Here is a 15,698-nt window from a genome sequence, read left to right on the forward strand (position 1 = left end):
CCTGAACTCTGGGCCTGGGCGCTGTCCCTCAGCTCTTCAGCTCAAGGCTAGCACTCTACCACTTGAGCCACAGCGCCACTTCCGGCTTTTTTCTTTTTACTTATGTGGTGCTGAGGAATTGAACCCAGGGTCTCAGGCATGCAAGGCAAGCGCTCTACCACTGAGCCACCTTCCCAGCCCCAGCACCTCCCTTTCTCATATAGGGCATTTGGACTCTGAGAAGTTGCTAGTCCCTTCTGTACACTCTTATTATATGTGCTGCTGAAGCAAGCACTTCTGTACACTTTTATTTCTCATGTGAAACTAACAGGAAAGTCCTTTTGCTCCAAGGGTATATTTAAGAGCTATATGATATGGTGCAGCAGTTAGGAAAATCAAAGTTCTCTTTTTTGGCTACTTTCAAATTAGGAGTGTAATCAGTTCTGATTTTTTTTTTTTTTTTTGGTGGGGAGAGGGGTTGGTTTGCTTTTGGGGAACTGGGTTTATTTGCTATTCCAGATGCAGACAGTAGCCTGGACACAAACATTCTGACAGCTGCCCCTTCTTGACTTTTATGATAAGCTGTCAGAATTTCCATCTACATTATGTCCCTAGAAGTTAAGTAAATATATGTTTTGATAGGACTTGGATTGAAGAGAGCTTTGAGCATAAAAGTGAACGTCTGCCTGGCTAGGCTGAAGGTGTTTGCTGAGATTGTGGGCAGTGGTCACCTGCCTGCCCCTTTGACCTGGGGTGCTGTGGACTACAATGAATGGCATAGCATTCCTCGTGTGTATGAATAATCCTCTTTACATCTTTTTCAGGCCCTAAGTTAATGGATTTCACCTATCATGCTACTATAGATCATAAATGTAAGAAAGATATTTTAATTGGTAGGATAAAGAATGTTGAAGATAAATCATGGAAAAAAATACGTCCAAGACCAACAAAAACAAATTATGAAGGACCATATTATATATGTAAAGGTACATATTGTAATTACCATCTATTACATAAGTAATAAGTTAACTACAGGTTTTTGTAAGGGCTCCAATATTGACTTCTGAGAAATACTTACACAGAGAGTTGATAGCAGGTTCCCTGAATTGAGATCGGAGTCTTTGTTTTGGACAATATTGGGTTTGAACTCAGGGCTTCCTACCTGCGAGGCTGCTGCTATATACCCAGTCTTGCTTTTTTGTTCGTTATTTTGGAGCTGGAATCTAGAGGACTTTTTGCCTGTTGGTCTCAAACTTTAATCCTCCAGATCTCAGCTTCTTCAGCTAGGATTACAAGTATGAGCCAATGGCACTTGGCATTTCTGTATCATTTTTACTGCTGTTTGTAGTCTTTTATGTGTGCTTTATGGTGCCTTATAAAAGTAAGATTTTGACCAAATTTTAAACAGAAAATTCTGTCTATTTAGAATCAGAACACTGAACTAAAACTTTGATTGAGAATGTTGCTCTATTTAAGATACTCTCTCAGTTCTTGTGCTGTTACTGAGGCTTGAATTCAGTGTCTTGCCCTCTAGCTTGTCTTTTTTGTTCGTGGTTGGCGCTCTACCACTTGACCCACATCTCTACTTTCAGCTTTTTGGTGCTTAGTTGGAGATAAGAATCTCTTGGCTTCTTCTGCTGAAGCTGGCTTTAAACCTGGGTCCTCAGCTCTCAGCCTCCTGAATAGCAAGGGTTACAGACATGGGCCACCAGTGTCTGGCTGTCAAATGCTTTTTGAGAGAATCTGGCACTTTTGCATTTGTCAAACTGCTTGATCTGATGGAGTTTAAATGGCCCCAAGATGGTTTTTGATTTTACATGGAATACACAGGCATACAGAAGCAGTTTTTGCCTGTCTGTAGTAAAAGCTGTTGACTCAAAGACTAAATTCAACCCATCCCTGAATAATAATAAGAATATTATTAAAGCGGGTGTTGGTGGCTTATGCCTGTAATCCTAACTACTCAGGAGGCTGAGATCTGAGTGTCAAGGTTCAAAGCCAGCCCAGGCAGAAAAGTCTGTGAGAATCTTATCTCCAGTTAACCACACCAGAAAACTGGAAGAAGGCTCTGTGGCTCAAGAGGTAGAGCATTAGCCTTGAGCTGAAGAGCTGAGGGATAGCGCCCAGGCCCAGAGTTCAAGCTCCATGACTGACAGAAAAAAAAAAAAAATGATTGCTTGAAGCTGTGTTTGCAAAAACAGTTAACCATGATTGAATGTCTCGTCCTCCGTGTCTCTCTAGATGTGGCTGCTGAGGAAGAATGTCGCTATTCCGGCCACTGCACATTTGCTTATTGCCAGGAAGAGATAGACATCTGGACCCTGGAGAGAAAGGGAGCTTTCAGCCGAGAGGCTTTCTTTGGTGGCAATGGGAAGATCAATCTTTCTGTGGGCAAACTTCTCCAAGAGCACCTTGGAGAATTTATATTCCTTTGTGAGGTGCTTTCTCTGAGACTTCTTTTCTGTTGGAAGATTAGTTTTGGTGCTGATTGTGTAATATAGGACTGTCCAGCATGCAGAAGGCTCTGTGCTAGTTTCTGATTGGCAAGCCTGGCAGTAGGAAGGCCTCAGGCGACCCTGGCATAAGATCATGTAGTTACTCAGTAAATGGTAGTATTACTTTTACCAGAAAGAATTATACTGAGGCTTCACGGTGAAGGTTAATGTTTGTAGTGGGCACTGGTGGCTCACTTCTATAATCCTAGTTACTCAGGAGGCTGAGGTCTGAGGATTGCAGTTTGAAGCTAGTCTGAACAGGAAAGACCCTGACTTATCACCTGTTAACCACCAGAAAACTGGAAGTGACACTGTGGCTCAAAGTGGTAGAGTGCTAGCCTTGAGCAGAAAAGCTCAGGAATAGAACGTAGGCCCAGAGTTCAAGCTCCATGACCAACCAAAAAAAGAAAGAAAAAAGAAAAAAAATAGAATAATATATTTATAAAGATTCTGGAGTTAAGACAATATCTTGTGTCTACAAAATGCCAAGTTTGGGTCAGGTAATGGTTGACTCACGCCTGTAATCCTAGGTACACAGGAGGTTGAGATCTGAGGATCATGGTTTAAAGCCAGCCCAGGCAGACAAATCCAGGAGACTCTTATTTCCCATTAACCACCAAATGCCAGAAGTGGAGCTGTGGCTCAAATACCAGTCTTGAGCAAATAAAACTAAGCAAGAGCCAGGCGCTGGTGGCTCACACCTGTGGTCCTAACTACTCAGGAGGCTGAGATCTGAGGATCCAGGTTCGAAGCCAGCCCAGGCAGGAAAGTACATGAGACTCTTATCCCCAATAAACCACCAGAAAACCTGAAGTAGTGCTGTAGCCCAAGTGGTAGAGCACTCGCCTTGAGCTGAAGAGCTGAGGGACAGCGCCCAGGCCCAGAGTTCAAGCCCCACAACCGATAAAAAAACCCCAAAAACTAAGCAAGAATGTGAGGCCCTGAGTTCAAACCCCAGTACCAGCACCAAAATAAATACATACATACATAAACCACAGTTTGTATTTATTTGTATGGTAACCTTTCTGTTTTCTCTATTACAGAAATGTTTTGATCATAAACCTAGAATGATAAGTAAAAGAAATAAAGATAATTCTTCTGCCTGTTCTCACCCTGATACAAAGCATGAATTTGAAGACAATAAGTATGTTGATGGTTTCTACTTCTTAAAATGACAAAATAAATTTCTTTCTTAGATCAAAACAAAATCAGTAGTGATATTTTCCCAGACATTACTTCTGCCCTGCTGTTGTTGTCTAGAAGAGCAACAGTGACTGTTTTAAAATGCCTTTTAGTAGATTTGATTAATAATTAATGGATTATCTAATACAGAATAGTATCATTTATTATGGGTTCTCATGATAAGGTTGTATGGAGTTTTTTGTCTAAAATATAATTACCATCCACATTAATTTGACAATTGCATAATTTTTTTTGGTTTTCGTTTTTTTTTTCCTGATAAATATTTACAATGGGTTAGGCTGAGTGGGTTGGGTTCACACCTATAATTCTAGCTACTTAGGAGGCTGAGTTCTGAGGATTATGGTTCAAAGCCAACCCTTGTAGACAAATCCTTGAGACCCTTATCTCCAATTAGCCAGCAAAAAGTCAGAAGTGGAGCTGTGTCTCAAATGGTAGAGTGCTGCTGTTGAGCAAAAATTGCTAAGGGACAGCATCCAGGCCCTGAGTACGGGCACAAAAAGGAAAAAATAAAAAGATTTACAATGGAGTCTCTGTCATTTCCAGTCTAGACCACGCCATTGTGTGTGTGTGCCTGCGTGTCTATGCATATTTCTTGTCAATAGTGACAGAAGGATATTAAAATGTCTCTGTTTTCATCGCAGGTGCCTCGTCCACATTTTGCGAGAGACAACAGTAAAATATTCTAAAATCCGTTCTTTTCATGGTCAGTGTCAGCTTGACCTGTGTCGCCATGAGGTTCGCTATGGTTGCCAGCGGGAAGATGAGTGCTTCTATGCCCACAGTTTAGTGGAGCTGAAAGTCTGGACTATGCAGAGTGAAACAGGTCGGTTCGCAGCTCAGTGTTCAAATTGGTGGCCTGAGGACCAGGGCCCGCGAGGTGCAGGGGCTGAGTGCACCCTTGTCATCGGGCTCCTGCGCTCGCTGCTGCTTTGGTCCTGTACTGTCTGCTCTGAGTTGATACAAGTTCATAACTGTATCACGGGTCGGGGGCAGGTTGCTCAGATGACACAAGCTGTATTTGTAAATATTCTATTTGAAAAGGGATAATGTGGTACCACTCACCCTTGGGGATAGATCAGGCGGTCTAAGAATACCTGGGGAGTGGAGGGTTCTCTGAGTCTGACCGCAAGTGGGAGGTGGACTTCTGTTCAGTGCAAAATCTAAAGGAAGGCTTCTCTTATCTCCCACCAGGTATTTCACATGATGCCATTGCTCAAGAATCGAAACAGTATTGGCAAAATTTGGAAGCAGTCGGGCCTGGAGCTCAGGTACCTTTTCCTGTGTGCTTTCTGTGTTTGGTGGCTTCCTGTCACGGCCCGTGGGGACCGTGATGGTCATGGACAGTTCAGTCTCCTCAGTCACATCCCATGCAGCTGAGCAATTCTTCTGAAAACAGTTGGTTTTAGTTGTCCATTGTTATAAAATTAGATATTGTACAATATGTGACGACAATGGAGGGTACTGTTTTCTTATTTAGCTTAGTTGGGGCTCATAGAGGAAGAGAGGAGGGTTAGGTTTTTAATTTTGGTTCCCACCTGTCATAACTTGCTTGTCTGTTGTTCTCCTCAATGGCCATCAAAATCAAACCAATCTTAAGTTTAAACTAGCTTTTGCAAGTTGAGGGTTGGCATCTATAGTCCACCTTTATTTTATATTTTTGCATAAACGTGAGGGGTATTGAGGTTTTGTTATAAGATAGACACACACATATACAACACATACATGTGTTATATATGTGTATATATATATATAATTGTATATTATCATGAAAGAAAAGTGTGTAATGATTTAGTGTTTTGTACTTAGACATCTAGTTTTCTGTTAACATATGGATCTTCTGTTTAAGGTATTTGGCAATCAAATAATGCCTGGATCTCTTAATATGAAGATAAAATTTGTATGTGCTCAGTGTCTGAGAAATGGCCAAATCATTGAACCAGACAAGAACAGGAAATACTGTAGTGCAAAAGCCATGCACTCGTAAGTACTGGGGGAGGAAGCAGTGCTTGCTTTGTAACCACCTGTTTCCTAGGTATGAGACCACACACCTGAGAAAAGAGTCAGGCTCCAAGGAGGGCAGGTAGATCGCAGGGGTAATCACAAAGCGGAAGAACTTTTTAGGATTAGTTAAGAATTCCAAAATTGTGTTTTCCCACTATCCACCTGTTTAGGATTCCTAGGGAATGCTTCAAAGTGTCAGCAGGAAATGATAATCACGAGGCATTTCTTTTAGAAGTGTTGAGAGAGGAAAACCTCTGTCCTTCAGGTACAAGTGTGTACCTCCCTGTGTTGTTGTGCCTTTTGCCCCGTGTGTCTGTTTTTTTTCTGAACTCCATTTTCCTTAGGTGGACCAAAGATCGCCGGGCGATGAGAGTGATGTCTTTTGAACGTAAGAAGTGGATGAACATCCGTCCTCTCCCCACAAAGAAACAAATGCCTTTACAGTTTGATGTACATACGTAATTTTTAAGCCACTTTTTTTTTTAAAAAAATTAGGCGTTTCAAATCATTAGCAAGTAGTGGTAATTGCCTGGAAATGGAAGCCTTTTAATGAGGCTCATGCGTAGGGATGAAGTGCAGTGCTCCTGCCCTCCCTTCCCCTTAGCTGTGTGACTCCGTGGCAGTTTTCACATGGATGGCGAGTTTGTGGGGTGCTTGGGCAGAGTGCATAGATCCTGGTTTTGGGCGTAATTTCACTTGTTTTTCTACGGAATCAGTTTTAGAGGAGATGAGAAAAATGTCACCTGACTTTGATTGCTCAGGTCTGCTCTGGACTCTAGGCCTGTGTGTTAGCGCAGAGGGCTGTGGTGCCTCTTCATCGCTCCTGCTTGCTTCACTGAAGCCAGTGTCTCGGTGGCACAGGACTTGCTCAGGTAGCTGGCAGCGGGGGGGGCCCGGTGCCCGTCCAGAGCATGTGGTCCTCTGCCCAAGGCAGCTTAGTCAGGAGTGTCCTTGGTCATGGCCATGACTGCCAGGAAGATCACTTGTGTTGTCCCCAGACCTCTCCTTTGCCAAGAGAGGATCTAGAGAGTCCACACGTGATCCACTGGACCTGAGGGACAGGGACAGTGGCGTGTTGCCAGGCAGCCAGCTTTCTGCACCCACAGAGGAGAGATGGAGGACTTCTTGTCCCAGAAAACAGGGCAGCAGCTGATAAATGGCCATAAAGATTTGAGGAAGAGGGCGATGGGTTTATCACCTCACAGCTTTGGAAAGCTTAGCACGCGTCCCAAGGACCAGTCTTGGCTCTCTCTTCCCCACAGTGGTTCTGGACTCTGCTTTTATAGGAAGGGGGAAAGAGGCTTCCCGGAGCCATGGTACTTGGGTGCTAGATGGCTGGTCATACTTTCATGTCGTGTGTGTTGTCCTGCTGTGCAGCTTCTCAGCAGCTATTTCCTTTTCCTCCTCCTAGACATTGTTAAGGGTCATTTCTAAAAGAAGCAGTCACACTCTGTGTGTGTGGAAAGTATAGGCAGGTGAATGGAGATGGGCTCTGAGTGCCAGAAGGGCCTGTCGTTACTCAGCCTCATTTGCTCAGCCATCATAGGGAGCAGTTACCAATATGGTTCTCTGAAACCCAGCACAGTGCCTGGACTACTTTTTTTTTTTTTTTGCCAGTCCTGGGGCTTGAACTTAGGACCTAGGCACTGTTTCTGAGCTTCTTTTGCCCAAGGTTAGTATTCCACCACTAGAGCCACAGTGCCACTTCGGGCTTTCTCTGTTTATGTCGTACTGAGGAATCGAATCCAGGGCTTTGTGCATGCTAGGCAAACACTCTACCACTAAGCCATATTCCCAGCCGTGGTCCTCTGTCTTGAACTCAGGGCCTGTGCACTGTTCCTGAGTTTTTCTCCTCAAAGCTGATGCTCTACCACTTGAACCACAGCTCTACTTCCAGCTTTTTGGTGGTTAATTGGAGATAAAGTCTGATGTACTTTCTTGCTTGGGCTGGTTTTAAACCATGATCCTTAGATCTAAGACTCCTAAGTAGCTAGGATTACAGGCGTGAGCCACTGGTGCCTGGCTGTGTGGTCTATGTCTTGTGATAGTGGGGGAATAACTGGGGACATTGTGTTTGCTTGTTGAGAAAGGGCTCTGTCCCTTGAACCATGTGCTCAGCCTTGCTTCATTATACTTCTCTTCCTCCTGCTCCTTGTTGTGAGCCATCAAGGACGTCTTTCCTTAGGGACACCACTGAGTGCCTCTTGGGCCTTGAGCAGGGATGGTATGAGAAAGTCGGGGACAAGAATTGTTTCTTGGCTGCCACCTTCCTGCAGAAGATTTTCAGGATGGGGCGCTGAGTTCATCCAAGAGAGAAGATGGGCAGTGTTAAGGGCTGACTGCTCTTAGAGTCAACCATCCACAGCCTAGACTGGTTATTTTTTTTTTAAAGCAAATGTTAATTACTTAACACTATCTGAGTTCCAATTGTAACACAAACTACCATCAGTCATCATAAGCTGTATTAGAACTTGGGATCTACTAAGAGAAGGCAATGGATGCCTCTTGTTCTAGGTAGTCATGGTTCTTAAGGAAGGGCCTGTTCTGTCGTCGCTGTCACTTCATTTTCCTACCGGTGTCACCATGTGTCCTTTGTCACATCAAAACAGCAATGCCCAGTCGAGGCATTATTTGACAGCCCTGTCACTCCACAGCCTCGTGGTGTGCCGTTTGTCGTCGGATCAGTCTTATCTAGGGAGTGCGGCTAGCTCTTGTGTTGTTCTCAGTGGGTGATGTTGCAAAGTCCCCTGGGACTGTCTGGTGGCCGCTGGAGCTGGCTTTTGACCTGGAGGCCCCGAGGTTTGTTTCCTGGGAGGGTAGGAGCCATCAGGTGGAGAGGACCAGAGCTGCAGGGGTGGAAGGTCCTCACTCAGTGTGTGAGCTTGTCAGCGTTGTCTTGTACAATGTTCTCTGTTACTATAGAAACCTCTACTATCAATATCATCTCAGGTATTGGGGGATCACAGTCAATTTAAATGAAATCAAGTCCATCGTACTTAAAAACTCTTACTTCTGAGCATTAGCATCATAGTAAGGCTTATTAATTGACAAAGGCTGCTCCATCTTAAAGCATATGTGTTTGTGTGTGTGTGTGTGTGCTTTTCTTTACAGCTGTGCAACCACATTGCTTCTGGGAAAAAGTGTCAGTATGTTGGGAACTGTTCTTTTGCACATAGTCTTGAGGAGCGGGAAGTGTGGACCTACATGAAGGAGAATGGGAGTAAGTTCTTTGCACTGTCTTGCCCTCTGTGACGTGAAGCATGCAGCTTCCCGTGAGCTGGTTCTGGGCTTGAACTCAGGGGCCTAGGCACTGTCCCTGAGCTTTTGTGCTCAAGGCTAGTACTAAAACAAGCTGGCTTTGAGCCGTGATCCTCAGATCTCAGCCTCCTGAATAGGTAGGATTACAGGCGTGAGCCACCTACGCCTGGCAGCAGGGCCAGTTTTTTTTTTTTTTTTTTTTGGGTCCGGTCGTGGGGCCTGAACTCTGGGCCTGGCGCTGTCCCTCAGCTCTTCAGCTCAAGGCTAGCGCTCTACCACTTGAGCCACAGCGCCACTTCCGGCTTTTTTCTTTTTGCTTATGTGGTGCTGAGGAATCGAACCCAGGGCCTCAGGCATGCAAGGCAAGCGCTCTACCACTGAGCCACTTTCCCAGCCCCAGGACCAGTTTTAAACAGGGAGATTCTCAGTTTGAAGAGAGCCCAGGGTCATTGCTAAGTACCCCCCACTGCACTGCGGGCCAGCTGTCAGCAGAAAGCAGGAGAGGTTGTAAGTCAGCAGTGCCGAGGCTGCAGATCCCCAAATCAGCGCTTGTCAGTGACGTTCCTCACCTGTTCTTACCACTGCCAGGAGGTAGCCCCAGTGGTACTGTAATCACACCCAGCATGCCGGTCCTCTGGGACTATGGCACCATGGGTGACTCCCACCAGGGTCAGTCTTGACCCTGGAGGAGTCTGTTTCTCATCTTTTTCAGTGAACAGGGAGAGCGTATCAGCTCCCAGCCCCCAAGTTGTCTAATAGGTCTCACATAGGATGACACAAAATGGTGCCGAGGCTCTTTGGGCCAAAACCTGCGGCTGTTCTGAGATTTCAGCACCCCACATGTTTGCCCATGCAGGGAGAAGTTACTTAATGTGGAGAATTGTTTGCTATCTGTTGGGTCTTGCGCATGGGTTTATCTGCTGCTGAGGCTGGACTGGAGTCGCCTGTCTAATACAGCCCTTGCTTTGTTTTGAAAATGTATGCTGAGGGGCTGGGAAGGTGGCTCAGTGGTAGAGCACTTGCCTTGCATGCCTGAAGCCCTGGGTTCGATTCCTCAGCACCACATAAGCAAAAAGAAAAAAGCCGGAAGTGGCTCTGTGGCTCAAGTGGTAGAGCGCTAGCCTTGAGCTGAAGAGCTGAGGGACAGCGCCCAGGCCCAGAGTTCAGGCCCACGACCCGGGCCCCCCCCCCAAAAAAAAGAAAATGTATGCTGACTGAAACAAGTGTGTGTGTGTGTGTGTGTGCGTGCGTGCGTGAGTGTGTGTGTGTATGCGTGTGTGTGCGTGTGCGTGTGTGTGTGCGCGCGCGCATGTGATCACACATGCCCATATGAAAAGTCCATTTCATTGTTGCTGAAAGTGGTTTGTTTTTCTTTAGTACAAGATATGGAGCAATTTTATGAACTGTGGCTCAAGAGTCAAAAAAATGACAAGAGTGATGATGTAGCCAGCCAGTCAAACAAGGAAAATGGGAAACAAATCCATATGCCAACAGACTATGCTGAAGTTACTGTAAGTACCTGCTCACACCAGAAGCCTTTCCTTTCCCCTTCCCCAGCTCTGCCTCCATCCCCCGCTGCCTCCCCTCTGCTGCCCACTGCTGCCAGCTCCTCTCCACCACGGGCTCCTGCCATTTGCTGTTGTCTCCTCGTGCTAGAGATCATGTTGGAGCTTGACACTGTGGCTCACGCCTATAATCCTAGCCTCTCAGGAGGCTGACATCTAAGAATTGCAGTTCAAAGCCAGCCCTGGCAGGAAAGTCCGTGAGACTCTTTTCTCTAGTAAACTACTCAAATAAAGCCAGAAGTGGCTCTGTAGCTCATGTAATAGAGCACTAACCTTGAGCACAAAGAGGCACAGGAACAATACTCAGGCCCTGAGTTCAAGCCCCATGACCAGCAAAAAAGAAAGCACACTAGAGTCTGCATGACCCCTCCATTGTATACATTCCCAGAACCCACTTTCTGAATCCCTGGTGTGTTTGTCCTTAAGCTATGGTCCTTCCTGCCTGCTGAGTTTCACAATCTCCATGAAATGCTGCAGCTTCTTTTGGTATGGTACATGGCATCTCATACAGGCTTGCTGCTTATCTATTGCCCTGCAGGGCTGGTGTCACTGTGCCCAGTACCCTTAGGAAATACAGTCTTTCCCCGGGTACTCCTTCAGTATCTGTCACAGCACTTCTATCTCTTTGTGACTGGTGCCTCCTGAGGAGGATGGTCCCCTCAGGGCCACCATCTTTACTTCTGCCACCTGGCACCAGCCTGCCTATACTGAGGGCTCAGTTATTGTGTATGGAGTGGAGCTGCTGCTTGCCCTCTTAAGTTGGCACACCTCAGGCTCTCATGGCCTCCTGGCTTTGCCACAGACCTGAATTCTAGGCAGAGAATTTGAGTTTGCACACTGGTTTTGCACACTGGTTTGCCCACTGAATGCCCTGGTGTACACCCTGGCTCCTCTGGCTCCTTGCTGATGCTTGCTTCCAGAACGTGCCCCTTTCCTGACCCTCTCTGACTTTGAGTCATGTAGCCTCGCCCAGCTCCCTGAAAGTGGTCTGGGTCTTAGATCAGGTAGCACCTGGTCCTCCTGGGCCTGGGCGCCAGTCTGCACTCAGGTGACCTCTGACAGCCGCGTGTCTTGCCACACACACTCACTAGGTGGACTTCCACTGCTGGATGTGCGGGAAGAACTGTAACAGCGAGAAGCAGTGGCAGGGCCACATCTCGTCCGAGAAGCACAAGGAGAAGGTCTTCCACACAGAAGACGACCAGTATTGCTGGCAGCACCGCTTCCCCACAGGCTATTTTAGTATTTGTGAGAGGTAGGTCACTTGTAAGGTTGGGGGGGAGGGGTCACTGAATGGTGCCGGGCCCAGGGGCTCAGGGATGCACAGCTGCTCTGTCTTCCCGGCTGTGGTGGCAGTACTCAGTGAGTTTCCCAGACTGCCTTGAACCGTCTTCCCAGAGAACTGTGCAGAGAAGCGTGTTCATCTACATGCACCTTCTCAGCAATCATTCTCTGGCTCTCTGCATCACCCGCTGTTCAAAAATTCATGATCAGCTGAGTGCTAGTGGCTCACGCCTGTAATCCTGGCTACTCAGGAAGCTGAGATCTGAAAATCACGGTTCAAAGCCAGTCCAGTCCAGGGGTCTGTGAAACTCTAATCTCCAATTACCGACCAGAAAACCGGAAGTGGTGTTGTGGCTCAAGTGGTAGAGCGCTTGCCTTGAGTTGAAGAGCTGAAGGACAGCACCCAGGCCCAGAGTTCAAACCCCACGACCACAAAAAAAAAAAGTTAATGATCATCAGATTGGGGGTGACCTTTAAGTTCTGTTCTAATGCTAGACCCAAAACTTAGGTCAAAGGAAATGATGGTATAAAACCATCACTCCTTTCTTTTTGTTCTAGGCCTAGGGCTTGAACTCAGGGCCTGGGTGCTGTTCCTAGCTTTTTTACTCAAGGCTAGTACTCTGCCACTTGAGCCCTCAGCTCTGATTCCAGTTTTTGGTAGTTAATTGGAGATAAGAATGTCATGGTCTTTTCTGCCTGGGCTAGCTTCAAATTGTGATCCTCAGATCTCAGCCTCCTAAGATTATAGACATGAGCCACCAAGACCCAGCTTCCTTTGTTTTCTTTTTCTTTTTCTTTTTCCTTTTTTTTTTTGGTTGATTATGAGGCTTGAACTCTGGGCCTGGGCACTGTCCCTCAGCTCTTCAAATCAAGGTAAGCGCTCTACCACTTGAGCCACAGTGCCACTTCTGGTTTTCCCGTGGTTAATTGTAGATAAGAGTATCATGGATGTTCCTGTCTGGACTGGCTTTGACCTGCGATCCTCAGATCTCAGCCTCTGAGTAGCTAAGATGACAGATGTGAGCCACCAGTGCTCAGCTTCTTTTGTTTTCTTAAAAGTTAATTTTTTTTTTTTTTTGCTAGTCGTGGGACCTGAACTCTGGGTCTGGGCACTGTCCCTGAGTTCTTCAGCATAAAGCTAGCGCCCTACCACTTGAGCCACAGCATCACTTCCAGCTTTTTCTGTTATGTGGTGCTAAGAAATCGAACCCAGGGCCTCATGCATGCAAGGCAAGCACGTTGCCACTGAGCCACCTTCCCAGCCTAAAAGTTAAATTTTAATGAAAAACTATGTCAGGCATGGTAGTACACACTTGTAGTCCCAGATTGTATAGCTCTGATATCAGCTTGGGCTTTGGCTGTTCCTGCTCAGATAAACAAAAAAGAAAAAAAATCCTAACTAATTTTTGTTTTCTTTTGTGCCAGTTGAGGGTTGGAGTAGCTAGGATTATAGCATGAGCTACCAGCATCTGGCTTGGATAATTTTGAATTAGTCTTTCTTCTTTTGATTGTATGCCACCACACCCAGCCTATTGCCACTTCTGAGGTCTTCCTTCTACACGAAGAGTGGCTGTGGTCTCTGTTTCCCCATCATTTAGTATTTTTTCCTTCATATATACATACATATATATATATATATATACACACACACACATATATATATATATACACATATGTTATTGTAAAGATACTGTACAGAGGAGTTACAGTTACATGAGTAAGGTAATGACTACATTTCCTATCAAGCATTGTTGCCCCCTCCTTTGTTTTTCCCCTACCATCCTTTCCCTCCCCAACTCCTCTCTCCCCCTTCTTTTTTTTTAAAAAGTGGTCCTGGGGGTCAAACTCAGGGCCTTGAACATGTTAGGCAAACTACTACTGAGTTCCACCCCAAGTTATTGTTCTCCTGTCATTGAATATGTTTTAATAATTTATCATAGCAGTAAAATACTCATCTTTAGTGTTAAGGCTTCCCTAAAGGCTGGCTACAGTGGTAGAAGGTATACTTAACGGGCCTTCAGGCCTTGGGTTTGATCCACAGTGGAGGTGAAGGGGATTCCTCACATTGAAGATTGCAAGAAGTTGTATGCAAATCACAAAGCTAGCGAAGTGATAGTTTCAGGAATCTTTTTTTTTTGGGGGGGTCCGGTTGTGGGGCCTGAACTCGGGGCCTGAGCGCTGTCCCTCAGCTCTTCAGCTCAAGGCTAGCGCTCTACCACTTGAGCCACAGCACTACTTCCGGCTTTTTTCTTTTTGCTTATGTGGTGCTGAGGAATCGAACCCAGGGCCTCATGCATGCAAGGCAAGCACTCTACCACTTAGCCAACTTCCCAGCCCAGTTTCAGGAATCTTGACCTGGATTCTTTCCATGCCTGTGTACACTCACCAAGTTGCCTTTTCCTGACAGGTATATGACTGGCACTTGTCCAGATGGGAGTGGCTGTAAATTTGCACATGGAAATGCTGAACTTCAAGAATGGGAAGAAAGAAGAAATGCCCTAAAGATGAAGCTCAACAAAGCAAGAAAAGATCACTTAATTGCCCCAAATGATAATGACTTTGGAAAATATAGTTTTTTGTTTAAAGATTTAAACTAATAATGCTGGCTTTTCTGTAACCTAATCAGAGCACTGACCAGAAAAAAAATTACAAGTGTTGTAAGGTGCGAGGCAGAGGAGCCGCAGCCTTCCTGCTTTGTGGCGAACCTCGTTCCTCCTCCTCCCGAGCAGCAACCACAGTAGGTAGGAAAACGGGATGTTTCACAGGTCTGGCCAAGCTCTCACAGAACCGTTGGCATCAAATGGTGAAGTGACCGCGCCCTGGTGGCCATCTGTTGAACGGACTTTTGGATGAAGTGTGTTGGGATGAGGAAAAGGTTATGTCTAGGATGATTCTTTGAGTTGGTCCTTCAGATAAGAACCATGGCAAGAGAACAGACACTTGTGCTGGGGTCAGAATACACAATGGATGTGATTCTTTACATGTTTTAGCAGAATGAATTGTTTAATAAAAGTTTGCTACTTATCTGTATGTAGGTTGCTAAAAAGGATTTTCTTAACTCAGATTTTAAGCCAAATAACCATTTAACAGTAGTATATGTTAAATGGGGGTATTTTTCTGTATTTGTATGTTTCACTACAATAAGGGAACCAGAATAATGTGCATTGAGAATATTTTGAAAAATAATCAATTGACTTAAATTTTATTTCTTGGTCTTTTGCTGTTTAAATGATGATTTTGAACGATTACACTTGTACTGTTGGTATTGTGTAGTGTATGGACCAATATTGCCTGTAATAAAATATTTTATATATATGAGACTTTGGTCTTTTGGTGTGGTTTTTCTCCATCAAGAAGTGGCAACTGACTAGAAGTCACAGGATGGTTTTTGTACTACTGGAGTTTGAACTCTGGGCCTTGCACTTGCTGGGAAGGTGCTGTACCCCTAGAGCCACATCCCTAGTTATCCTAAGGATTTCTCAACTTTTCGCCTGGGCCGGCCAAGAAAAGTCGATTTTCCTTAAATACCTTTTTTATTAATGAGCAGGCAGTGACACAATGCCAACTGGGAGGGCGGGACTGGGGCTGAAGTCAGCTGAGGGCCAGGTGCCCCGTGCCCCCGTCACCCTGGGCTCTGAACCTGTCACCTGACTGCTTTGATCCCCACAGCAATGGGTCACCCAGCACCGTCCCCCGGGCCGGGGCCGCGATTCACACCCAACACCACCCCGACGTGGCCGGGGCTGGAATATTTGATTTCACCAGCTCCGCGGCGGCGCCTGCGCAGACTCCGTGTGGGCGGGGCGGACGCCACCGGAGGCTGACGCGGCCGTGAGCCGCGCGAGCAATTCGCGCAGACTCTGTCGGTGGGGGCGTGGTCACCCAGAGAGTCTGCGACTGCGCAGGCTCGGGG

At 46.0% G+C, this 15,698-nt stretch overlaps 1 protein-coding gene across 1 annotated transcript in view; it reads left to right on the plus strand.

Moving 5' to 3' along the window:
- Positions 1-15,105, plus strand: part of Zc3h7a (zinc finger CCCH-type containing 7A) — a 25,313-nt gene extending 10,208 nt beyond the window's left edge. Inside the window, exons 11-21 of the mRNA XM_013011210.1 lie at positions 785-965; positions 2,221-2,417; positions 3,518-3,618; positions 4,319-4,500; positions 4,869-4,945; positions 5,524-5,657; positions 6,023-6,128; positions 8,790-8,898; positions 10,314-10,447; positions 11,593-11,756; positions 14,193-15,105. Of these exons, the coding sequence (XP_012866664.1) occupies positions 785-965; positions 2,221-2,417; positions 3,518-3,618; positions 4,319-4,500; positions 4,869-4,945; positions 5,524-5,657; positions 6,023-6,128; positions 8,790-8,898; positions 10,314-10,447; positions 11,593-11,756; positions 14,193-14,382 (1,575 nt within the window). The 3' untranslated portion in view covers positions 14,383-15,105. The remainder of the gene's footprint in view (positions 1-784; positions 966-2,220; positions 2,418-3,517; positions 3,619-4,318; positions 4,501-4,868; positions 4,946-5,523; positions 5,658-6,022; positions 6,129-8,789; positions 8,899-10,313; positions 10,448-11,592; positions 11,757-14,192) is intronic.
- The last annotated feature ends 593 nt before the right edge of the window (positions 15,106-15,698 follow it).

This window comes from Dipodomys ordii, unplaced genomic scaffold (genome assembly GCF_000151885.1).
Source record: "Dipodomys ordii isolate 6190 unplaced genomic scaffold, Dord_2.0 Scaffold14, whole genome shotgun sequence".
Taxonomy (NCBI): domain Eukaryota; kingdom Metazoa; phylum Chordata; class Mammalia; order Rodentia; family Heteromyidae; genus Dipodomys; species Dipodomys ordii.